General features: G+C 42.2%; 1 protein-coding gene across 3 annotated transcripts in view; it reads right to left on the minus strand.

Annotated features, from left to right (window-relative positions):
• The window catches only part of LOC112263518 (anoctamin-1), a 57,843-nt gene that overhangs the window by 22,094 nt on the left and 9,227 nt on the right, over positions 1-26,522 (minus strand). For all 3 annotated transcript variants that reach the window (XM_024439902.2, XM_024439900.2, XM_024439901.2), the window contains exons 3-10: positions 11,691-12,029; positions 7,737-7,835; positions 7,066-7,217; positions 4,534-4,588; positions 4,074-4,125; positions 3,834-3,889; positions 3,699-3,740; positions 83-147 (exon numbers count right to left, since the gene is read on the minus strand). In XM_024439902.2, coding sequence (XP_024295670.1) covers positions 83-147; positions 3,699-3,740; positions 3,834-3,889; positions 4,074-4,125; positions 4,534-4,588; positions 7,066-7,217; positions 7,737-7,835; positions 11,691-12,029 — 860 coding nt within the window. The remainder of the gene's footprint in view (positions 1-82; positions 148-3,698; positions 3,741-3,833; positions 3,890-4,073; positions 4,126-4,533; positions 4,589-7,065; positions 7,218-7,736; positions 7,836-11,690; positions 12,030-26,522) is intronic.

The raw sequence follows: 26,522 nt of genomic DNA on the forward strand, positions 1-26,522 counted from the left end.
TGTCTGTTTGATTGCTACAATACAGTGCAGTATGTACTCTCTGCATTGTCATGTCCTAGAATTTAGAGCAGGATTCTCTCACCTGATTAACCCAATTGGTTGGTACTTGTAGAAGACACTGTAGCTTGCCCATTCATCATACAAGATCTGACAAGACAATAACGGGTAAAACAACATCTTTAATTAAACAAAATACTTAGAGGCAAATCCATGATGGAAAACAACATTTAATTTAATTACTATTTAATCTAGCTTCTTATCTTACTTCCGAGACTCATTATAAAACACTCGGTTTGGGCTCATAGATGATTGAAATTCATCATGCAGATTATGCATTTAAAAAATGCTGATAGGAAACGGTCAGTCCCATCACGAAGCCCTTATGAAATATTGCATGGCCGTTACTAGTCACAGCTGCGCTGTGATCTCAATGCTATAATTGCAGCCTGAGTTTTGCCAAAGGCAAAGTACATTATGTCTGTGTGATTGAGTACATCTGTACACAGAATGTCACGACTCCCGCCGAAGTTGGCGCTGCCAACGATCCCTTTTTCCTTTCGGTTAGTTTTGTCTCATTAGTTACACCTGTTCCTATTTTGTGTGTTCTTGATTCACTTCCCTATTTAGCCTGTGGAACCCGCAACCTTTGTTGTGCGGGATTATTTTGGTGTTCACGTTTGTGTCGTTGGTGTTGTTTGTGCTCCGGACCGTGTTACCCTGTGTTTTGGGTTGGTCAGTATTTTGTGTCCTGTGTGTTTGGGCATTTACTTTTGGTGCCGGAATAAAGTGCATCTTTCCCCTGGAAGTCTCTGCTCTCGGCGCCTGATTCCAATCTACACACCTAGTCAGCCGTGACACAGAATCAGTGCCATTAAGATCCAGGGGCCGGTTGCATTAAAACCCCTTAAGTTTATTTTCCCATGATCTTTTCCCTTAAAGTTTCCTTAACTTTAGTCAGTTGCAGAACACATTTTAAAAACTCTTAAGGATCTGCCCCTTTAAAAAAAAATGACATACCCAAATCAGGACCTGAAGCAAGGATATGCATATTCTTGATACCATTTTAAAGTAAACACTTTGAAGTTTGTTGAAATGTTAAATTACTATAGGAGATTATAACACATTTGATCTGGTAGAAGATAATACTAAGAAAAAAAAACATGAATTTTTTGGTATTTGTTTGTACCATCATCTTTGAAATGCAAGAGAAAGGTCATAATGTATTATGCCAGTCCAGGGGCAATTTAGATTTTTCCCACTAGATGGCAGGAGTGTATGTGCAAAGTTTTTTTTTACTGATCCAATGAACCATTGCATTTCTGTTCAAAATTGTGTATCAAGACTGCCCCAAATGTGCCTAATTGGTTTATTAATACATTTTCAAGTTCATAACTGTGCATTCTCCTCAAACAATAGCATGGTATTATTCTACTGTAATGGCTACTGTAGATTGGTCAACACAGTAAGATTAACAAGAATTTAAGATTTCTGCCAATAACAGATATGTCTATGTCCTGGGAAATGTTCTTGTTACTTACAACCTCCTGCTAATCACATTAGCCTACATCAGCTCAACTATCCCGCGGGGGACAAACTGATTAACATGTTAAACTCTGACCCCCTCTGCTGGCATTTTCTAAATTATGCATAATAATGTATACTATTCTCATTAAGTAAACATGGAAGAACTGTGGGATTCTGATAAAGGTGTCAGAAATAATGTTACTGGGCCTCCCGAGTGGTACAGCGGTCTAAGACAGTGCTAGAGGCACTGTAGTGCTAGAGGCGTCACTACAGACCCGGGTTCCATCCCGGGATGTGTCACAACCGGCCGTGATTGGAAGTCCCATAAGGCAGCACACAATTGGCCCAGCATCATCAGGGTTGGGGGAGGGTTTGGCCGGAGGGGCTTTCCTTGGCTCATCACGCTCTAGCGACTCCTTGTGGTGGGCCGTGAGCCTGCAGGCTGACCTTGGTCGCCAGTTGAACTGTGTTTCCTCCAACACATTGGTGCGGGTGTTAAGAAGCACGGTTTGGCGGGAGAACGCATGACTCGACCTTCGTCTCCCGAGTCCGTTGGGGAGTTGCAGCAATGAGACAAAATCGATATTGGGGAGAAAAAGTGGGTAATAAACAAACAAAACAAAAAAATAATAATGTGACTACTACAGAGCCTGAGATACTAGCTAGCAAACAGGACTACTAGCTTGCTTGCTCACAAGACTAGCCAAGTTAGCTACGTTGTTGCTTGCATGCGATTGGCTATGGTCTTTGGGGTGCCACTCAGTCTGGGAGACAGTGCTGCCTGTCAGGCATCATTCTGGGCTTGAATGCCCCACGATTTCAGAAGCCCTTAGCTCAAGGTAAGGGATATTTAGCTTGCTAACATTCTAACTTAAAAACTGATAATGAGCTCCAAACACAAATGAAAGCATGATGTTAGCATGAAATGTACCATCCCTTAGTGTAGCAATCAATAAAAACTCATGCGCTGATCCACTGTGGACTCTGCCGCCTCAGCCACACTGACAATCTATCATCTTTACGTCCACTCCTATTTATAGAGTTTATCTCGAGATCTTGACAAAACAACTTTTATGTCATGATCATAAGATAAATAAGTTGTGATCTCAATAACGAGGGAATTATTTTTGTCCTCTCTGGACTTTTGTACTTAAGGGAACCACTTAAGATGTTTTATGAAACCGGGCCCAGGGTCAGCATGTAGGGACAGGGTGCTGTGGTCTGCGTCGTCTGACAGGTCAAGATCATCCTTGAGCATCAAATGTTATTTAGATGACTCTTATATTGCTACTCAGAAGTCGCTAGCGTGCATCTACATGAAATTATATAAGTACATTTCACTGTTGGTCTCATGTTGTACTCCTCTGCCTGTCAGACATGAGGTTTCACTAATAAAGTGCCATCGCTCTCAGGCAGGGAAATGGGCACACAGGGGTCATGCCATCAGAGTCTCACAATTTTTTATTTTTTTTACTGAACAGTGAACTGTAGTCCCAATGGCACAGCATCAAACAGAGCTTCAGTAGGTTACCATCCTCCACCCCAATGGCCCTGTCTGTTCCCAAACAGAGCTCCCACTTTGCAAGACAAATTAGTGATGCCTGTGACTCATCGTAGACCAGCGTAACACAGGACTGGAAAAACAACAAACCATGGAACAACTCATAACAACATCACCTCTAAAATGTGATCATGCCATCATCTCAAGGACATAAGTAATTTCTGTGAGAGAGCACTCAATTTGCTCTGTGCACGGACTACAGAAGATGGGTGGGAAAAAACATACCACTGCCATACGGCAACTTGGATATTCTTTAGATTTGCTTTGCTCTGGGCTTAAATCGCTTAGATTCGACCAGACTGGTTGTCGTACAATGCTTGAGGATGGTGAAAAGGGATTAAGCCTGTTGCCGTGGTGACACTTTCAATACAGTGTAATTATTCTCTAAGCCAAATGGATCTTTTCCTCTCCATCGTTGCTGAGGGCTTGCGTTTAGACAGTATTTGAATTCTGTGCTTGAACCTTTTCAATATGCTCTGTCGCTATCGACGAGACTTTCCTGTCCTCACATTAAAATGGTTTATGATAATCGCTAACAGTGACACAAAATATTGGATCAGTTGGTGATTTCATTGATTGCATATTGACATGACAGATGATTTGCTCGTCTCACCTTCCTGTCGTTGGCCTCCGGCCCCATGCCGTCAACATCCCCCTGCAAGACACGTAATGACACAATGAGTGTTGTCTGGTCACAGAGCGCTTGGCTTTGCATGGGTATTGATAATATGTGTAGTAATATACCCACATCGTGAAGAGGGTACGCAGCACTGTACACACCATTGCCAAGGAGACTGGTGATTCCTGTAAAAGTCATTTTCAAGAGATTCTAAATTTGACTATCAAACAGAAGGCACACAATAGCAGTAATATTCTACTACAGCATACTAGTGGTGTCTAGAAAGATAAGACAGGTGTAATTTACAACCCTAAAGGAAACAAATTCATTGTAATATCCACAAGAGAGAGGGGACATGGCTCGGCTTACCCATGGTGTATTTGGCTTTAGTGCATCTTGTACGTTTTAACACTTCATAAACCTAAATGGGTAAATAACATAAATGTTTAAAAATAATAATAATACTTCCGCAATGTATTAAGATGATCTCAGGTAATAATCGCATCCAAATAGGGCAGAAATCCTGTCTTGTGCAATGAATTTGTTCAGAAATGGACCTCAGCTCCTGGCCATTAATGAACCACTCATAATGCATTGATGGGCAAGTTGTTTTCAGACTTCATGGCTATCTCCAAAGTCATTTTAGCTCAGTATTGATGTTTCTGTTGAGCGGTAAAGTTCTACACCATCTCCACTGGGAGCAACATCCGCTGATTGAGAAAGAATCCAATGAAAAGTAAATCACATGAACAAAACAAATGAGTTTACTTGTGGTGTGAGGGGCTTTTTATTGACTTGCCCATCATTCAAGCAGATCTATAGTACTTACTATTGAGGCCCTGGTTTTGCTGTCGAAGAAAGACTCTCTGTCTGAGAGATCAAACCTGTTAATACAGAAGACAGAGGAGCTTTCTGTCAGTGGTTTATTTAAAGAGCCATGTACTCAACCAGGAGAAACTATGTTTGTGTTCCGTGCAGACATGTCATATCAGATTTGTAGGTACGTGGACAGCGATGTTTTTTAAATTTTCTGGCCAAGATGTCCCACACACGTGCTGTCATTAGTTAGATCAGACATACAATACAAGGTGGTTACAAGGAGAATATGGTTGCAACATGTATTGGTAGCTAGGGTTAGTCAGCAGCCTGGCCTACACAGTGTTCATTGAGAGTCAGGAGCTCAAAATAGCCTGTAACCTCTATGCCCACTCTCTTGAATAAAATCCAGCTTGTTTACTAGCCTCGCTCGAAACACATTCAAACACTGTGCTTTTTACAATACATAATATTCTAACATCCAAATGCGGATGAATTATTCCTTGAACATCAGATAGGTCTCTGTTTAAAAATAATATTGAATCGCAGAGTGGATCTCTTCCAAACAACATATTTGTTCAGATTTTGTATCCGTTGATTTTGGGCCTGTTGATTTTGGGTCTGTTGATTGCACCTCTACATTATTACCGTCATGGCACAGTGGGGCCATTAACCATGTCAAAAATGACAAAGAGCTCGAGACTGGTGAAGACTGCGGGGGTAGAAGAACCATTTAAATTCCATTTATTTCAGCTCAGCCATATCACATTATGGGGAAACGCACCTACTGAGATGAATAATTACAGGTAGCAGCCTGTATCATTCATACATAATCACATATTCTGCACATAAAAGCATCCAGCTCACTAATTACAATCTTTAACACTAAAACTGCTGGGCCTTGTGGGACCCCCCTTCAAGCAAATGAGCAGTCATTTTGACTGCGACATTCTTACAGTGTAATTCATATTTCATATATGCTATCGCAAAAAGTATCATTTGGTTGTGTTTATGAAGTTCTAAGGTAACAGAATACTCATTATTTTATTTCAAATAGCAATTGCATTTTCATTAGTTTATGTTACTGTAGGCTATACAGTATGTAAGGAAAATTACTTTTAAAAAACACAAAAATTCAGGTGTTTAGTGGAGTGCCTTTGTTACAGCTATGAAACAGAAAGCATACAGTACGTCCATTGAACACGCTAACAGCTTCCTTTTATAATGACCCCCCCCACACACACACACAAAGTAATACCCTAACCACCAAGGCGCGCAGTCAGCAAGACTCACAGTCTAATGATGAAAACATCAGTAGCCTAAACATCATTATAAGTGTGCTCGATAAATAGTGAAAATCAGCACATATGCAATAATGGCATTATAAGAAGTATGTGAGATATGACAGTAGTGAAAAATAGTCAATTAATAAAAATAGTCAATTATTTATTCGCTGGATACCATGGGGAATTTGTTTGTATCTTTGTCATCAAAATGGAGGTAACGCATGATCTCTCTGAAGCAATCCCGTGACAAGTTTTCTCGAAATAAACGTATCCCATTCAAGTCTGACCAAAAGCTCTCCATACACACACACACACACACACACACACACACACGCTCTTTTCACCGAATACTCTACAGACATACCGGATTAAAATGAACACTACCAGGTCATCAACAGACAGATCCCAGGAAGTGTCCTTACTCTGTAATGACATTTGGTGTTGATAATCTCCATGGAGCAGTGTCATTGGCAAGTTCTATCTAAATGGTGCCATCCCTTCTGCTCTCCTCTCTCACTGTTCCATTTGGTTGTGGCGGGGGAACCTAGCAGTTCCCACCATTCTGGCTTTCTTTTTGCACTTAAGCCTAGAAGGTGTAGGTTATTCAGGCTGAGGCTCAGAATCCGAAGAATAATCATCATGATTCATTTCTTCCCCGCCATCTGAGTCATTTTCATTTTCATTCGGATCTTGTAGCACCGCTAAGGCAACATGTGCATCCATTCATCTTGGTCTTCTTGCCATTGTAAATTACGCAGGCGCTCACTATGTACACTACGTACTCCCCCAATTATTTATTTTTTAAATGGCACGTCCTCGTATATAACTCCAGTTCTGTTTGTCATATTGAGATTCTAACAACGGCAGTGTGTTATATAGACCTATTTAGGAAAAAGTCAAGGACAGAGGCGGGCAAAACGGAAAAAATGGCAGAGTAATAATTGTTTTAAAACTTATGAGCAGTCAAAATGACTGCTTTAGCGGTTCTAGTGTTAATAACGCCACAACATGTGCTGTAATGATTTAAATAGCTATAATGTGGCATTGTACCCATGTCTTGCATTGAAAATACATTTCTTTCTGATTGCAATAAACATTTCAAGCCACTTTGAATTTCTCACATGCATAGTACTGGAAGTAGACCCATTAACCTTTGAGCTCTGCATCATTGATCACTTGTCAGAATGTATTTAATGTTCAATGATGAGAATAAACCCCTGAAGCAATGCCACAGGTCTCAGTGCTACTACTATACTCACAGGTGCTGCTTTTCCCTGGAGAAAGGGTGGGAGAGATGCTTCACATTTTGGGCTCTATTCGGCTCCACTTTAGGATGAAGTGGTGCAGTCGCTTTGCGGATGAACAGATTGATCCTCTCCACCACATCACTTCCCTGTTTGACCTCGTACACCTGAAGGGAAAGGGGAAACAGGAAGAAAACATGTTGAGAAATGAGTGCATGAAAGGCTATCAGTTTCATTTTACTTGTTTGTTTTAACAATTTAGTCATTTAACAGACACTCTTATCCAGAGCGACTTACGATTCGTGCCTTCATCTTATGATAGCTAGGTGAGACAACAACCCATCACAATCGTATCAAGGACATGTTCCCTCAACAATGTGTTTATCAGCAACGTCAGTGCTAGTAGAAAAAGACAAGTCCCTTTTTTATTTTTTGGGGGGGGAGAAGGGTGGGGAGGGTGGCGTCGGGGCGCTGTGAGAGTTATTTAAGGTACTCTTTAAAAAGAGTTAGGGTTTTAGACCTTTCAGAAGCCGTGCAGGGACTTCGCTGTCCTGACTTTAGGGGAAAGCGTGTTCTCACATTGAGGTGCTAAGAGAGGGAAGAACTTTGACTGGCCTGAGCGGGAGCTGCCTTCCCATAGAAACTGACCAGTGATCTACAGTGATCCATCTAAAGGCAGGCCATACCTTTTTGGTTGGCATCTTGAGCTTCATGAATTCTGCCTCCCGACAGAGCACATTCCAGGGAGCATGGATCTTCAGGAAGCCAATTCCTGGGATTTTGTTCTGGAAAACAGAGAATGTGATGTTGAATAAAATAATAATAATAAGGCAAAGGTTTTTCATGGATATTTTAATGTGCGATGAAATAAGTTTCCCCTGTTTTATCTGCGTGATATATGTGTCCCTAGAATGAAGCTAATGTCACATCTCTAAGGACTAATCAGTCTCTCCAAGGTAAAGCACAGCAATTCTACTGCAGCATTGCAACTGAAAAAAAGTCGCAATGCTACAATAGCAAGGATTGTTGTTGGTTTGAGTCAGCCAACGGCTGTATCCACTTGAATAGAAAGCAATGTCTCATAGTCTAATATATACAGGATAAAAGTTCTCTCTCCACAATCTCCTCTATCAAAAACAACAGTGGTTATGTAAGTCCCTCTCATATGCTCCTGACCTACATCCTCACACCTCCCAGCCCACTTCAGGGTCCTGGCCCTGTCTGTTGAGAACACTGTGGCAGACTACACTTTTCACAGCAATATCAAGCAGAACAGATCCTGCCAATTCTATTTTGGGGCTTTGGTTCGATTATCCACAAACAACCCTCATTCATGGACAAAGTAAATTAATAAAATAAAACAGGGAGGGTTTTTCCGACTTACTCATCAACAAAGCATACAGATGTTGTCAATAAGTATCAAATCCTTTTGAATTTGCCTTAATATCACTCAAAACAAAACTTCAACCCATGTGAGCAACAATCACTAAATGGTAAGAGACCTCTTCATGCATGCAATAGGAACCCAACTCCCACAGAACCACATGCCTCCTACCATTTTTCTGCAAAATGTCACGTAACAGACATTACAAAACACATATCAATGATAAAAGATAGAACAGTAAACACATGTCAAATCTTTACTTAAGTGGTTTCAGTAGTGGTTTGCAAATGGAGTGGTTAGGAACTAGGCCTTACCATTAATCTTTCATACAGGGCAGTTTCCCATAGTTTTTAAATCCCAAATATGTTTTATGCTGTATACTGTAGATATTTCAATCTGAATGGGAGACACAATGGCTGTGGTCCAAACACTTAAAAGACACACCCTCGTACACTTACCATCGCCTTGTGCCTTTTGGGGAATCCCCGTCGTCATCTTGGAGGGCCGTCCAAATGATTAGCCAAGCAAGGGAGGTTTGCAACGTAAGCCCCTCAGCCCTCGTTTTTAGTCGGCTTTGCGAGTGTACAATTATGTTCACTCCGGGGCCTTAAACTCCACATATGTCACGCCCTGATCTGTTTCGCTCATCTTCCCCATTATCCCCTGTGTATTTATACCTGTGTTCTCTTTTTGTCTGTTGCCAGTTCGTTTTGTTCATAGAACCTACCAGCGTTTTGTTTTCCCTGCTCCTGCCTGTTTTCCTGCTCCTGTTGTCTAGTTGTCTAGTTCTGACCATTCTGCCAGCCCTGACCCTGAGCCTGCCTGTCGTCCTGTACTTTTGCCCCACTACTCTGGATTACCGACCTCTGCCTGACCTGACCCTGAGCCCGACTGCTGTCCTGTACCTTACACCCTCTCTGGATTATTGACTTTTGGAAGTTCCAGCTAGGCAGGCTAACGTTAGTTAGCTAAATAATTTACTAGCCATCATACAGTAGGCATATATTAATAATGAATGATTTAATATACAGTTGAAGTCGGAAGTTTATATACACTTAGGTTGGAGTCATTAAAACTCATTTTTCAACCACTCCACAAATTTCTTGTTAAATTAACAAACTATAGTTTTGGCAAGTCGGTTAGGACATCTACTTTGTGCATGATACAAATCATTTTTCCAACAATTGTTTACATACAGATTATTTCACTTATAATTCACTGTATCACAATTCCAGTGGGTCAGAAGTTTACATACACTAAGTTGACTGTGCCTTTAAACAGCTTGTAAAATTCCCGAAAATTATGCCATGGCTTTAGAAGCTTCTGATATGCTAATTGACATCATTCGAGTCAATTGGAGGTGTACCTGTGGATGTATTTCAAGGCCAACTTTCAAACTCGGTGCCTATTTGCTTGACATCATGGAAAAATCCAAAGAAATCAACCAAGACCTAAACAATTTTTTTGTAGACCACAAGTCTGGTTCATCCTTGGGAGCAATTTCCAAACGCCAAGAAGGTACCACGTTCATCTGTACAAAAAATAGTACGCAAGTATAAACACCATGGGACCACGCAGCCGTCATACCGCTCAGGAAGGAGACGCGTTCTGTCTCCTAGAGATGAACGTACTTTGGTGTGAAAAGTGCAAATCAATCCCAGAACAACAGCAAAGGACCTTGTGAAGATGCTGGAGGAAACAGGTACAAAATTATTTATATCCACAGTAAAACGAGTCCTATATCGACATTACCTGAAAGGCCGCTCAGCAAGGAAGAAGCCACTGCTCCAAAACCGCCATAAAAAAGACAGACTACAGTTTGCAACTGCACATGGGGACAAAGATCATACTTTTTTGGAGAAATGTCCTCTGGTCTGATGAAACAAAAATAGAACTGTTTGGCCATAATGACCATCTTTATGTTTGGAGGAAAAAGATGAAGCTTGCAAGCCGAAGAACACCATCCCAACCGTGAAGCACGGGGGTGGCAGCATCATGTTGTGGAGGTGCTTTGCTGCAGGAGGGACTGGTGCACTTCACAAAATAGATGGCATCATGAGGAAAATGATGTGGATATATTGAGGCAACATCTCAAGATATCAGTTAAAGCTTGGTCGCAAATGACCAAGTTAAAGCTTGGTCGCAAATGAGTCTTCCAAATGGAAAATGACCCAAAGCATACTTCCAAGTTGTGGCAAAATGGCTTAAGGATAACAAAGTCAAGATATTGGAGTGGCCATCACAAAGCCCTGACCTCAATCCTATAGAAAATTTGTGGGCAGAACTGAATGTATTTGGCTAAGGTGTATGTAAACTTCCGACTTCAATTGTAAGTAGACATGCACTCATAATTGACTGTAGCGCATATAAAGTACCCACAAGCTACCGGTGGCTGAAAACACAATCATCACAGGATGAACAAGTGATGAATTTCTAGCAAAGGTGGTCCATTTAAAAATCATTCCTTCCTCTCTCGCCCCTTGCCCTGCAAGTGTATACTCGTCAGACATCATGATACATCATCAGAAGTGTCCACTTGATTTAAGGACTGAGGGAATAGGGTATGTCTTTTAAGTGTTTGGTCCGCAGCCAATGTATCTTGGGTCTTGATCAATGTAACGATTTATGATGAATGATTAATGGGTCTATAGCCACTCCCTAGAGTGTATATAATAACCTATGACATTAGGCCTCTTTTTGCTTGTAAGGCTGAAAATAATTACTCCCATTGTAGGGAAAATCTATTGCACATGCTGTCCTTTCTTATCAGATGTATATTTGATGAAAGCTGTTCATTTGATAAAGATCAATAATATGACGAATGCAGATCAATTGTAGATTTGAAAAATCATATCTGATCACAGTAAACCCTCGTTCAATGTGCTTTGTTCCGGTATGAAGAAGATACATGATACAATCGCTACATGAACAATAGATGGACAAATGTCAACCAGTCAATATAAGGAGGAATGGAGAATTAAGTTGCATTCAATGGAACAACATGACATCAAAGACAATATCTGAACACTGATTGCCAAGATGTGAAAGAATGCAGCTACAAGCAAGCATCTAGTCTAAATGCACAACCACACCAGGGATTGAATATTACGCCAGAGTCTACGACAAAATAGGTTGATCAACATTTTTTGTATCAGTTAGGTTAGGCAGTCTAATTGCTAGGTTATTCCAAAAAGACTTTGAGATGTTGAGGTTTTCAAACATGTGGGGAAAACACAGTCCAAGGCCACTAACTCACCCCCTCATCCTTCTCTAGCTCCAGGCCCATCTCTCGAAGGTTATCCTCAAACTCAGTCTGGCGGAAGCGCTTGTCATCCTCATGGTAGTCGAGGCGATGCTTGTGGGCAGCAACCTCAGGGTCTTCTTTGGGTGGTGGCGTGTCCCGACCTCTCATCATGCTCAGACTGCGGCGCAGGCTCCTGAGGATGCGGTAATCCCCGAAGTGGGATGTCTTGCGACGAAAACTCTGGGGTTTCTGGATATGATATGTGAGAACATAGTCCACCCGCCGCTGGCCATCCTGGAATGTAGGCCCCTGTTTTGGGCCGGCCTCATCTGACTTGAGGGAGTTCAAGGGCTGAGAAGAGAGAGAAAGGGGGATTATAGTTTTAATGGAGACATATTGGCAGATCATGAGGAGAAGGCATGTGTCATTCTAGCCTGTGAGAGTTTGTTGTGTGTACATCTGTTTATCTTTTAAAATTGCAAAAGCTTAAGCCTTGTGGAGAGTCAAATCCCCTCCACCGTGATAAATCAGTGCACTCAACCATATCTCTTGCTACTGCCTTCTCCAAGGAGTGGGAATTGAACCATTTTGTACAGATTACATGCTGCCCCTCAAAAGATGACAAAAGAATCGTTGCACCCTGCAACACATTACGTTAGACTTTCTCATAATACTGTCCTAATCCTCATGAAGACATACTGTACCTGAAGACCAGTGACCAAATCAATTATACGCTACTTGACAGTACGACTCATAGAGGAACATATGGTAACAAAGTGACTCTGGTGTTTGTCTTCGCCTGTGACCTAAAAACATTTTTGCTTCATTGTCCTTGAATACATTATATGTTAGTGTGAAATGTTAGTGTGAAATTAGATTTGGCAGCAAATTGAAGTTAAGGTTTTAAATTAAATGGAATGTTAAAAAAAACTCTATATATAGTGCCAGTCAAAAGTTTGGACACACCTACTCATTCAAGGGTTTTTCTTTATTTTTACTCTTTTGTAGAATAATAGTGAAGACATTAAAACTATGAAATAACATATATGGAATCATGTAGTAACCAAAAAAGTATTAACCAAATCAAAATATATTTTATGTTTTAGATTCTTCAAAGTAGCCACCCTTTGCCTTGATGACAGCTTTGTACACTCTTAGCATTCTCTCAACCAGATTAAACTGGAACGCTTTTCTAACAATCTTGAAGCAGTTCCCACATATGCTGACCACTTGTTGGCTACTTTTCCTTCACTCTGCGGTCCAACTCATCCCAAACCATCTCAATTGGGTTGAGGTCCGGTGATTGTGGAGGCCAGGTCATCTGTTGCAGCACTCCATCACTCTCCTTATTGGTAAAATAGCCCTTACACAGCCTGGAAGTATGTTGGGTCACTGTCCTGTTGAAAAACAAATGATAGCCCCACTAAGCGCAAACCAGATGGGATGGCGTATTACTGCAGAATGCTGTGATAGCCATGCTGGGTAAGTGTGCCTTGAATTCTAAATAAATCACAGTGTCACCAGCAAAGCACCCCCACACTATCACACCTCCTCCATGCTTCATGGTGGGAACCACACATGCAGAGATCATCCGTTCACCTACTCTGCGTCTCACAAAGACACGGCGGTTGGAGCCAAAAATCTCAAATTTGGACTCATCAGACCAAAGGACAGATTTCCACCGGTCTAAAGTCGATTGCTTGTGTTTCTTGGCCAAAGCAAGTCTCTTCTTCTTATTGGTGTCCTTTAGTAGTGGTTTCTTTGCAGCAGTCTGAGCATGAAGGTCTGATTCACGCAGTCTCCTCTGAACAGTGATGCGTCTGTTACTTGAACTCTGGTAACTCTAATCAGCGTATCCTCTGTAGCAGAGGTAACTCTGGGTCTTCCTTTCCTGTGGCAGTCCTCATGAGAGCCAGTTTCATCATAGCGCTTGATGGTTTTTGTGGCTGCACTTGAAGAAACTTTCTGGATTTTCCAGATTGACTGACCTTCATGTCTTAAAGTAATGATGGACTGTCGTTTCTCTTTGCTTATTTGAGCTGTTCTTGCCATAATATGGACTTGGTCTTTTACCAAATAGGGATATCTTCTGTATACCAACCCTACCTTGTCGCAACACAACTGATTGGCTCACATTAAGAAAGAAAGAAATCCCACATATTAACTTTTAAGAAGGCACACCTATTAATTTAAATGCATTTCAGTTGACTACCTTATGAAGCTGGTTGAGAGAATGCCAAGAGTGTGCAAAGCTGTCATCAAGGCAAAGGGTGTGTAATGACTGTACTGTGAGGATCCAGATGGGTCGGATTAACTTTTCAGTGGATGACTTCGGCCAGACCCTCTCTCACCCACATAGGGGGAGGAGGGAGCTGGTGGGGGTTGACAGTTCACACCCTATTGTAAAATCAGGGATTAGAACTTTCAGCTATCTCCCTCTCCAAAATCACACAGGAATGTGCCTTTGTTTTCACAGACATTTCCCGCCGAAACTCTAACACGTTCTAAAGCAAATACTGTAACAATATTTCTAACATAGAACGTGGGGAATGGTCAGAGGCGATCTAAAGAATACTAATGTAATTTTGGTTGTTATTTTGAGATACTGTAACTTGAAAAGTATACACACTACATGTACGAAGTCTCCATCCTCCCCGTTGTGTATGAAATATGAAAAATTATGAAAGTGTTTTTGTTGACCTGTTCATACTGGAGTTCTAAATATCTCTTTTATGCACGTGATGTCAGAATGTGCTCACTGTTCCAAAATGTGATGGTTACAGGACAGTTAATCCGCGCTGCCCTCAAACCAAGGCACGCTGCCTGTTTTTATTTATAGACTGTTTCAACTTGTCAATTTCAAATGATTTTCAAACACGTCTTTATTTTTTAACAACCGTTTGAATTGAAGTGTGTTCCACCTCCTTATTAATTCACATAAAGGTAGGCCATTTCACCTTTGCGGACAATAACTTTTAGGCATTACTGACCCGGAAGCACAAATTGTTTCTGCAAATCAAGTCTACAGAAATTTGCTCGTCTCCAGTCAAAACAGCACCTGCACACACGTGTTCACATTTTCCATCTGGTGCCCGCATCACATTCATTGTTGTTTTCATTACTACATGATAATACATTTGGAAATGTGTGCGTTCATATCAAAGTAAGTGCCTTATTACATTATAATAGTTTCTGTATATCGTGTTCTGTCCTTTCTACTGTAGCTCACTATATGTATGGAGTGTAATATATTTGTGTGTAATCCTTGTAACCGCAGACACGCGAGGTAACGTTACTGATTTCATATAACCTCTATGGTGTTATATTCAATCGTGCTTATGTAGCTAGCGACATTCTTCTATTAGCTCTCTAAAACATTGCTAATTGCGTCAGAGAAGTATTAGCTTGTGTCGTATTTTCAAGCTACCCAGGCCTTGTGACCATGGTTTGTTTTCATTCAGCCTATTTAGCATAGCTCTGTTCTGCCCTGCCCTGCCCTTGTGGAGCAGATTCCTACTGTTATAACTCCTATTTGTGATTTTGTCAATGCACTATATATATTTTTTTATAGCAGTGTTATTATGTTGCTTCTTTGTAATATTGTTTTATTGCTATAATCTGATATTCTATTCTAATTAGTAATGATCCCTGTTTACTCTGTACTTTCAGAAACCACACACACAAACAGTATTTGTCACTATCATCACTGGAAGTGGACATCTTTCGAGCGGAAGTTTGAGGACAGCTTTTGTATGACGTGTGGACCATGTCCTGTACAAATCCTGTCTTCACGTCGCACACGACAAAGAACTTGACCCCAAACCTGTGCCTTTTGGAGGGAATATATTGATGGAACGCCAGCCTACCCTTCCATAACATCAGGGACTCATCAATGCATAGGTCCTTCTATTGCACAAAGACCCAACCAAATGCTGATGTCAGGCTGATAAGAACATTTACTATTTTGTGTATCGGGTCATTTAGGTTGGCATTAGCATTGTTGACAAAATTGCAGGCATCGCAGCAGAATTAGGAAGCGGTTGGCAAAGACGGGAGTTACAAACATAGAATCTGTGCTCCAGTATTCTCTTAGGCAGTTCTTCTTTACTATTCCCATGAGAAGGACATCATCAAGAAGGTATACATTTCACTAATTGTGGTTGTCAACCATTTAGTGAGTTTTCCCCTCACTCCTGGCTCTCTCTTCTCCTGTAGCTCCAAGGCATAGCGATTGGTCTCCTCTACTATGTCTCCCAACAGCTTCTCTGTCAGAAACAGCTTGAAGCACTGCCTCAGGGGGAATGGAAAGGGGCTTTGCACTCCAGACTGGGACTCATCAAAGCAAACAGCAGGGCCAGGAAGGGTGAAATGGCTGGAGGCCTTCCAGCTACCACAGAACTCCTGTACTTCATCCACTGTCAGTCTGCCTCCATCACCACCAGCATCTTCAAAGGGACCTGGGACTTCGTCAGTGAACAAGGGGTCCTCAGATTCAGGGTTCTCAATGGCTACAAGGTTGGGGGCAGCTCCTCATTGTCACTGTCAGAATCTGATTCCTGACTTTCATACCCAGACTCATTGTCAGAATTGATTAAAAAATGTGTGAAGCCATGTTTGTTGACGTACAATCAATTCTGGGTTTCACGTAAACGTCTGTCGGACCAAATCTGCTATAACAAAATGAGGTGAGGGAGGGTTCACTCAGTTTTCGAGGAAACTTCTGGAAGTGAATGATGTGATGTGAAAGATGGTAGACGACACACCCTCGTCAACATGCATACTATAGACAAAACTAAACTTGTCTTCTCAAATGATCTTTATGTTGATGCGTAAAAAACAAACATGGGGGCACGCACAAACTACCCATCATCGGATTATTTTTGATTTCTAGAAAGTGTTTTACTCAATTATTTCTATCAATGGTGAGCTCACCCCGTGTTGTGATTAATCATGAGTAATAATTGCTATTAGCTAATTCATATTGTAGTTCCTGTCAAGCCGAGAGTTCTTTCCTCAGTTAGCACTAGGACAAATGTAGTCTACATTTTCCGGTTTGGATGACAGTGTTATGCTGTAGCTACTGTAAATGTCTGAACATTGCATCCCAAAACAAACTGGTCACATTCTGGACATAACTTTATAAGGACTGTGTTTGTGCAGCTCAAATACTGATGTGGCCAGCTCAAATACTGATTGTTGCGTCAATCGAAACTGGACGTTCTAATCAAGCATTCTAATCCCACCAGTTTGAGCATACGCTACAGGGACCACTGTAAAATGATCAAAAACGTTTGTTGGTACGTATGAAAAGGTTAAGAGAGGGATGTGATCTTAGAAACTATGAACAAATTGAGATGGTTTGGGATGAGTCGGACCGCAGAGTGAAGGAGAAGCAGCCAACAAGTGCTCAGCATATGTGGGAACTCCTTCAAGACCGTTGGAAAAGCATTCCAGGTGAAGCTGGTTGAGAGAATGTCAAGAGTGTGCAAAGCTATCATCAAGGTAAAGGGTGGCTATTTGAAGAATCTCAAATATAAAATAAATGTTGATTTGTTTAACACTTATTTGGTTACTACATGATTCCATGTTTTATTTCATAGTTTTGATGTCTTCACTATTATTCTACAATGTAGAAAATTGTAAAAAGAAAGAAAAACCCTTGAATGAGTAGGTGTTTTAAAAAAATTTGACCGGTAGTGTAGATTAAAAATAGTTTTTGCAGTTTCCAACGACTCAAAACCTAAACTTTAAATAAAACATTAAAAAGAATAATAATAATAATGTGCACGCTATCAGAGGGGGTGGTCCCCATTCTCCCACTAATTAATGAATCCTCGCCCATAGAAAGATTGATCGTTGATCTCAGCAGCGATATAAACCCAAACTATACCATAAGTAGAAAATAAACTGCAGAAATCGCGACAGACGCCCTCTAGAATAATCCTTCAGGCGCAGGCCATGTAAAGGTTCTCTCCAGTATAATCCTGATATATGGCCGCCAGCAGAGATTAACATCGGTCCTGTACCACAGTGCACAGCAGAAGCAAAAGCAAGAAACGGTTGACATAAAGGGACAGGTAGGGAGAACCGGGGAAACGAATGACAAAAGACGAATATAAAATACTGCTAACCAAGGAACTGCGTTTGAGAACGGAACAATTAAAAGAAATGGCAAAAACGTATGACGACGAACGAGCACAAACTCTTGAACAAAAACGTCTTCCACGGGAACAAAATCGTCTTCTACATTAACCCAAAAAATTAGCCCAAAAAATAAATACGATGCAGTCCACGCAAAACTATCTACAAACAGGGCCGCTCAACTTGATAACATGCATGCAGCTTTGATGAACAACACTCAGAGCAAAAATGTTCTAGTCCAAATGCTGCAGACCATAGACGATCAGTTAATGAACACAATGACCAAGTTGGATGACAAAACAGCGGAACTCATGGAAGTCCATGACCAAATGATCGATGAGAGAACCCAGGTGAGGAAGATGGAACGAAATGTATCTCTAAGCAAGCGGAAGAAATCTTATCACTGAATCTTTCGCTCCACGCTCAAGACCTCTACCTGCAAACCATGACAGAAAAGAATGAGACTGAACGGAGCCAGTGTCTAAAATAAGCAATCTTAGCGCCCAAGTGGACTCTGCTACGCAGCAGAATACCACGCTTAGGTACCATCTGGAGGAATTCCAAATGGTACAGCGTGACTACCCGACAAAGCAACCAAGCTTGCATACCGGAGTTCGGTACACAAAGGAGTGAAGACGACATAAGGTTTCGGACTTGACCTCTCTCAGGTGTCCCTCAGTCTTTTCCTCTTGTCCATTCGGCACAGAGTAATATGGAGCTATCTTGCCAACAAAGCCAAAGCTTGGTGTCTTCTCTTGGCCTTTTGTTCCAAAATCTCCCACAGGATGAAGCCAACTCTCTCTGGCACGGGACGCCTTGATAACATCTCCAAAAACCTCTGCACTTTTGACCCAGTTCCAGGGAATCCAAACGACACTGAGACGCTCTTAGCAAACATAGAGGACGCTTTGGATGGGTACCCCAACGCTACAGGTACTGACAGGCTTTACCTGTTGAAACAAACATCGAATAAACATTTGACAAGGTTTATCTGTCTACAACAGCAACATGTGCTGCAAACACGACAGCTCGCTGGCTAACACTATCAAACAAGCTCAGAATGAACTCCCACAAGCATACTATCATAGGCGTGGGTTCAGCTTACTTTGGCCTACTCACTGAAACAGGAATGGAAGAGTGATTACCATTCAAACAAGTCTTTCTGTGGAACCAAATAACCACCATGGTCAAAATAACTATAAAGAACGTTGCCAGCAAAACGACTACCGCTACAATCAAATTGATCGTTGCGTTCCTGCTCCCAACCCACACAAAGGGTCAGGGCACAAGAGTAACAAAGGATAACAACGGGTTCAATGATTATCAAAACGTAGACCAATACTCTCTAGAAGCTCTGCTAAGAGAAGTACAAAAGCGGCAAAATTTGACAAAGAGGAAAAAGATAAGACACCATGACTAGGCGTGGATTTGACGGAGAACAGCGCCGCCAGAATTAACGCCATTAGTGAGAACTTAAACGATCAAATTACCCCCGCTCTCACTCAAAACCTTATCCAGGGCCTGCTCAATCAAGAAAAAAGCCCACAGGCTTTGACTATAAACTCAAATACAAATGTGAAGACGCGTTTTCTCGGTGCTCTTGTCCAGAGCGAACAATTTACTATTAATACATGACCAACACCTCCCCTACTGCGTTAATTTTGTAACATTTAATTTGGACTCATACCCAATTTACAAATTTGGCAATTTTTTCTGAAATATTTGGCCTTTTCATTGTAAAATGTCAAAACAACCACGGCCGTGAGTCACAAAAGAGCAGGCCTCTACTAAAGCCTCGGGCTCACTGGACACTGACTCTCATCCACCCGACTTAGCCAAGGTAATGGCAGCTATCATTAAGTCTGAACAGACTGTCCTGGATAAGGTGTCACTATCCACTGACCTATCCACACAAATAGCCATTCTCGCCACCGAGTTCAACACAAAGATCGACTCCGTTAAAGACGACTTGGCGAAACGTGACACCCGTCTGAATAGCCCGGAAGGTGGCTTAAATACTTTCTCTGACAAATTGGTGACAATGGAAGAGCAAGTCACCCGGCTTTCATCAGATGTCGTAAAACTAACTTCCGAGGTCAAAGACCTAGAGAACAGATGGGGGGGGACAGTCGCATTTTTGGCGTGAGAGAGGGCCGTGAGACCGAAGGCGGATTGCGGTCTACCCTGTCCATAGCTAAATTGCTCCAGGAAATTCTAGACCCCAATTACGCCCCCACCCTTGACCTTGCGCACTGAAGCCTACAGTCCGCACCGAAGAATGGGGAGCTGCCCAGACCCATTGTAGTTAAATTCCAATACCTTCAGGAGAAGGAGGGTGTCTTCCGTAAGGCATGGCGAGCGGCTCCCATCACCTACGATGGCCAGAATATTTGCATTTACCCGAACTATATGGCAGCAGCCATGAAGAAGAGGTCAGTCTTCAACGAGGTGAGGGCGCTCCTACACCGCGGTCTGTGCACCAGGTTCGGCATTCTTTACCCAGATGTACTGCAGATCACTACTCCCTCCTGCGAGCAGAAGACATTCTTAGACCCAACCAGGGCCAAAGAATACATCGTCAAGCACCTACATCCACCGGAGGACAGGTGACATCCAACTAACTAGCCATTGTAGGCCCATACTAACCATGCTAACGCGACAAAGGACCAACTAGCGATATCATATCTTGATAAGAAACGTGCCTCCACCCTGCTGCCAAAAAAGGACAATTATTCTTCCAGAAACTTAACGTTATGAACAATAATGATATGTATAGGGTGAAATGTTCTCTCAAGGAAAATATAGTTTGAATAGTATTTTATTTACAGTACATGGCACAATTAGCTTTTACTAACTAGCTGTGGCTGTACAGCCTCTGTGGTAGGTGGCGCGGTACTAATTAGCCCAGTTGCTACCTAAGGCTAGCCACTGAGCCCTCTTTCCATGCCTTAATAGGATACTCTAACAACACACTGTGAGCATGTTTAATACATACTCCCAAAGGACCACGTGTATTATTCTTTACTATTTGACTGGTTGGTCCGCCTTGGTGCTTGGTGGCGGCTGGAACAGGAGTGCAGGTTGTATAGCTGAGCGAGCAGTACAGGACGGGTATTAATTACCAAGCGTTTGCCAATCATTTTTCGGTGTTCTGGGTTGTTAGGATTTTCAACTTAGGGTTACATTTATACAAATGTTGAATTAAACTGGGTTTGTTTTCCTATTTACTTATTATTTAATTATTTTATATATATATATACCTATATATATATATATATATATATATATATATATATATTTATTATTTATTTATTTTCCTTCTTTTTTCTTTTCTTTTTCTTGTCATCCCAAGGGGACGGGGTATATGTTCCCCCCACCAAATACTTTCTTCTGAGTATTTTGTTGTTCTTTTCTTTATATTTTATTACTCTGACCTCTCAGCACACTGGCCATGTGATCGTACCAACATTCATTCTAATTACTATAACTATGCCTAATTTACATACTCTAGGCTCCACTTGTTTTATCAACTGGAATTAACCATATGGCCAAGCGTAGCCGAGTGTTTGCTCATCTTAAGTCCAAGTCCGGACATTGTTTTTCTCCAAGAGACCCACCTCCGGTCCAACTAAAGACAGGATGGGTAGACCATATATTTCACTCCAACTTTGATGCTAAGGCCAGAGGGACAGCCATCGTTATCAGATAAGGCACCCCGTTTGTCTCCTCCAAAGTCATTTCGGATACTAACGGCAGATATATTATAGTGATGGGGAAATTGTTTAGCACACAGGTTATTCTGGTTAACCTCTATGGTCCTAATTGGGATGACGCTACATTTTTCTCTGATCTCATTGCAACACTTCCTGACCTTACCTCTCATCACTTGATACTGGGCAGAGATTTCAATTGTGTATTGCATCCAAGTCTAGACAGATCCAGACCGAAGCCCAACAATGTAATTTCAAAATCAGGCGCAGTAATCAACTCATTTCTAGAATCTTATAATTTGTCTGATCCATGTAGGAGGAGCAATCCCTAAACATTACTCCTTTTTTCTCCAGTCCACCACTCATACTCTAGGATTTACTTTTTCCTGCTGGACAATATACATTTTCCTTTTGTAACTAATAGTCAATATCACAGCATCATCATCTCAGACTATAGCTAGATATCCGCTTTCTGGACAGTACTGTGTCACAACGCACATGGCAACTTGACCCACTGCTACTATCCTGTAGTGTTTAAAAAAAATACATATCAACTCATATTGATGTGTTTTCACAGATCAACTGCACCCCTGACGTGTCTCCCTCTACTGTTTGGGAGTCATTAAAAGAATATCTAAGGGGCCAAACTATTTCATACGCAGCGTACGACAACAAACAGCGCACTAGATTTGGACAACAGATATGCCTCTTCTCTGACTCCTGAACTCTACAAAGAGAGACTGCTACACCAATCAGAATTTGACGATCTCTCCACTAAACAAACATGAGCAGCTTCTGTTTAAGTCGAAGCAGACATTTTATGAACATGGAGAGAAAGCTGACAAGTTGTTATCTCATCAGCTTCGACAATCCGCTACTAGCAGCACCATACCTGAAATGTGTGTGGCAGCTGATTAAACTTCTACCCATCCCAAAGAAATCAAAAATCAATTTAAGCAATTCTACTCTGCTCTTTACTCGTACTCTTCCTGACACATTTCGTATGCCTGCATTTCTAGACAATCTGGACATCCCCTGTCTCAATTCAGATGAACAAACCAACATGGATCCCTCCATAAGTGATAATGAAGCTACTCTGGCAATCCAGTCCACGCAGAGCGGTAAAGCTCCTGGGCCTGACGGTTTCCTATTGAGTTTTATAAAGCATTCTCTTCTAAATTATCCCCTATCCTCAGATCAATGTACATTGAAATCCTTTCTAGTCTGAAACTGCCACAGACACCTACCCAGGCGAGTATTTCGGTTTTGCTTAAAAAAGACAAGAATCCCCCTAGACTGTGGCTCATACCGCCCTATAAGCCTTTTGTGTTGCAATTTTAAAATTCTTACTAAGGTCCTCTCACGCCGTTTAGAGACAGTGATGCCTAATATAATAATTAACTCTGACAGGTAGGCAATCTTTCTATAATATGCGCTGGCTATTTAATGTCCTTTATTCTGCCCACTCAACTCAACAGTCAGAGGTCGTCATCTCTCTTGATGCTGAAAAGGTTTTCGACCGGGTTGAGTGGGAATATCCATTTACAGTACTAGAGAGACTTGGGTTTGGCCCCTTATTCCTTTCCTGGATTAAGATTTTGATCTCGTTCCCAGTGGCTTCCGTTCGCACCAACAATGTTACCTCCAGCTACTTCCCTCTTTACAGGGGGGTCTCATGGGTGGATGAGAGGATTAAGGAAATACTAAATGGGCGACATAACTCTTCGTTTATACATTTCTAGCCCTGTGGAGTCTATACCCTATCTCTTGGACATACTACAAGGTTTTGGGACATTCTCTGGTTATAAGTTAAACCTAACAAAAAGTGTGCTCCTCCCCATTAATCAGTTAGCAGAAGGAACTGGGTATGCCAACTTCCCACTTAAGGTGGAGCATCAGGTCTTTACGTATTTGGGGATAAATGTCATAAGCTCATTTAAGGCTCTGGTAAACATAACTTCATTTTGAGGCATTCTCCATTTTGAGGCATTCTCACATACTGTATGTGTAATACAACTGTTAGCCCCAAGCCATTCACTGACATTTTTGCGATACTTCCCCTAGACCAGAATGCTACCATGCATCAGGAAATGTGAAAGCATTTGCCTCGCTGCTAGCTCACCGACCTTGTTCTCTTTCACTGGAGGTCTGCAAAGCCGCCCTCCTTTATGCAGTGGGTTAAAGAGGTGATGTCATATCCTCCTCTGGAGAAGGTTAGGTACACTGTGCTTGGGCCCCGACAAAAGTTTGACTTAACCTGGTCCTCATTAATACAATACGTGGAGAGCCTGTCTTTTACTTAGTGTAACTTGCTTATTTTGGTAAGCAGCCATGTCTGTTCTAGTGGCCGTTTGTGCTGATAATTTTTATTCCACTTTTTCCATTGTTTTTGTTTCTATTACTGTTTTTCTGTGTGCTTCTGTCATATTTAATATACTTTAATAGTATATCCTATTGATGCCTTGGTTGGTGGGTGGGTGGATTGGAGGGAGGGTGGATTGGAGGGAGGGTGGAAGGGTGGATTTGAGGGATGGATGGATGGTTGGGAGAAGGAGGGGTTGGGGTTGTACTGTTTCTGTTCTCATATTTGAAAATCTATAAATAAAGTTTAAAAAAATAACAATAATGTTGCGACGCACAAGTTCAATCACATCGCAATAGCCAATTCCACTCAAACTCAGATAAGTCAATCTGTTTTAACCATGAAGAAAAATGACACATCATGCCATTGCGAACAGTCACTCCACTTTGTGGAGAATATGACCACAAAACGCAACTCTGAAAGTCACTACGTGGAAACTGTCCTAGAGGACTGCTTAACATGTGATGCCTTAAGTGATTCGAGCGCAACAATATCGCTCATCTCTCAAATGTTGTTTAATGATCTCAAAAGGGCTGTGAACCTAGCTAAACGTTGGTTAAAAAACGGAACGATGTGACACTGAACTTCGAGGTTTTACTCAGACTACCTCGCCTCTCACAATATGACTCATGCTGAAACTACACTTCCAAGACTTATCACTTTTTCACCCTGTGTATGTTACCAGCCTCGAAACTGAACACCTGGTACTCGGAGCAGACTTGATGGATCGTTTGATCCCACGAATGGATTGGAAAGCCAACCAGGTATGGTCACAGATAACCGTGCCGTCTCCACTGACCACACTGTCTTCTCCTAACGCTGGCTGCAACACAGTCATCCACAAGGAGTATCTGTCTACAGGACCCCTTGGGAAAAATACATTGACATCTCTTGATGTAGAATCTGACTCAAGACGATATTACGATATCTTGTCACATTCAGTCAACAAACCTGATAGACTATTATTTCATGATTTCGAGCCAGCAAGTCTCTGTGAGTGAGCAACTTCCCTCCTCCTTGGAGTCATGCGATACTGTAGCTAAGATTAACTTCTCTTGTCCTTCAGACACTTCCGCAAGCAACGCAGCCGTCTCAGGAAACAAAGCATCAACGTTCAGAGTGAACTCTGCTTCCGATGATACATTTTCCGCTTTGAGAGGGACTAAAACCCCTTTCTATGAAACTAACGGCGTCAGTCCCGCCACTGACCCGGTGATTGAAACTGGTGAAACACTGTGCGATATCGCCAAAAGATATCCTTGTCTAAGTTTGAGGGTACTGGAACAGTTGCCACACGCGGACACTGTGGTGAAAGGCAGGCCACGACAGCCACTGAGCATTTTGAACCACAATCTACTAACAACGCGGCTGCTGACAACTCGTACAAAGGGTCCAACCCTTTTGTTTGTGCCTCGATGTCACGTCTACTCCTGCTCCTCCCCTCCGGCACCGACGTCGCCGGAATACTAACCACCTGTCCTGGGTTTCATCATTACGCACACCTGGCATCCTTCATTACGCGCACCTGCAGATCATCATGACTCACACCTGGACTCCATTACCTTCCTCATTACCTCCCCTTTGTATGTCCCTCCCTTATGTTCATTCCTCAGTGGGCCTCGTAGGTTGGTGTGGAGCCCAGCAGCCGACAAGGCCTTTCATCTCCTCAAGGGACGTTTCATCTCCGCCCCATTGCTCAAACACCCAGATCCCACGTTTTCCTTTGTGGTTGAGGTGGACGCGTCAGAGGTGGGCGTGGCGGCAGTTTTGTCTCAACGACAGGGTAACCCATTCAAATTGTATCTGTGTGCATTCTTTTCTAAGAAAATGTCCCCCGCAGAGAGAAATCACAACGTCGGCAATTGTGAACTTCTGGTGGTGAAGTTGGCATTAGAGGAGTGGAGACATTGGCTGGAGGGTACCAAGGAACCTTTCGTCATCCTCACCGACCAACGGAACTTGGAGTACATACGGACAGCGAGGAGACTGAATCCACGACAAGCAAGGTGGGAACTTTTCTTCACCAAACTGACCTATCGCCGAGGTTCCAAGAACATCAAGGCAGATGCCCTGTCTTGTATCTACAATTCGGGAAAGGGTCCTGTCCAGAGTGCACCTATAATCTCATCCTCCCGAGTCGTAGGTCCAGATGCCTGGGACGTAGATGTGGAAATCTGCCAGGCTTCAGAGAGGGATCCCGCACCCCTGAACTGTCCTCCTGAGCGCATCTACATTCCCACAGGGATAAGTGATCGGCTGCTGACCTGGGCACACACAGCTGTCGTCGCTAGACATCCAGGTATTTCTCGCACTACCATCGCTGAGAAGTACTGTTGGCCCACCTTGGCGCAGGATGTAACTTGTTATGTCAACTTCTGATCTGAATGTGCCCAAACCAAGTCCACAGAATGCACCAGCAAGGAAGATCCTGCCGCTTCCCGTGCCTCAGCGATCCTGGTCTCATTTATCCATTGACTTTGTAACCAATCTCCCCTCCTCTGACGGTTTCACCACCATTCTGGTGGTAGTGGATAGATTTTCTAAGTGATGTCATTTAATCCCTCTTCCTGGTCTCCCAACTGCTCCCCAGGTCGCTGAGGCACTCTTCCAGCAGGTCTTCCGGCATTATGG

The sequence above is a fragment of the Oncorhynchus tshawytscha genome, linkage group LG12 (assembly GCF_018296145.1).
Source record: "Oncorhynchus tshawytscha isolate Ot180627B linkage group LG12, Otsh_v2.0, whole genome shotgun sequence".
Lineage (NCBI taxonomy): Eukaryota > Metazoa > Chordata > Actinopteri > Salmoniformes > Salmonidae > Oncorhynchus > Oncorhynchus tshawytscha.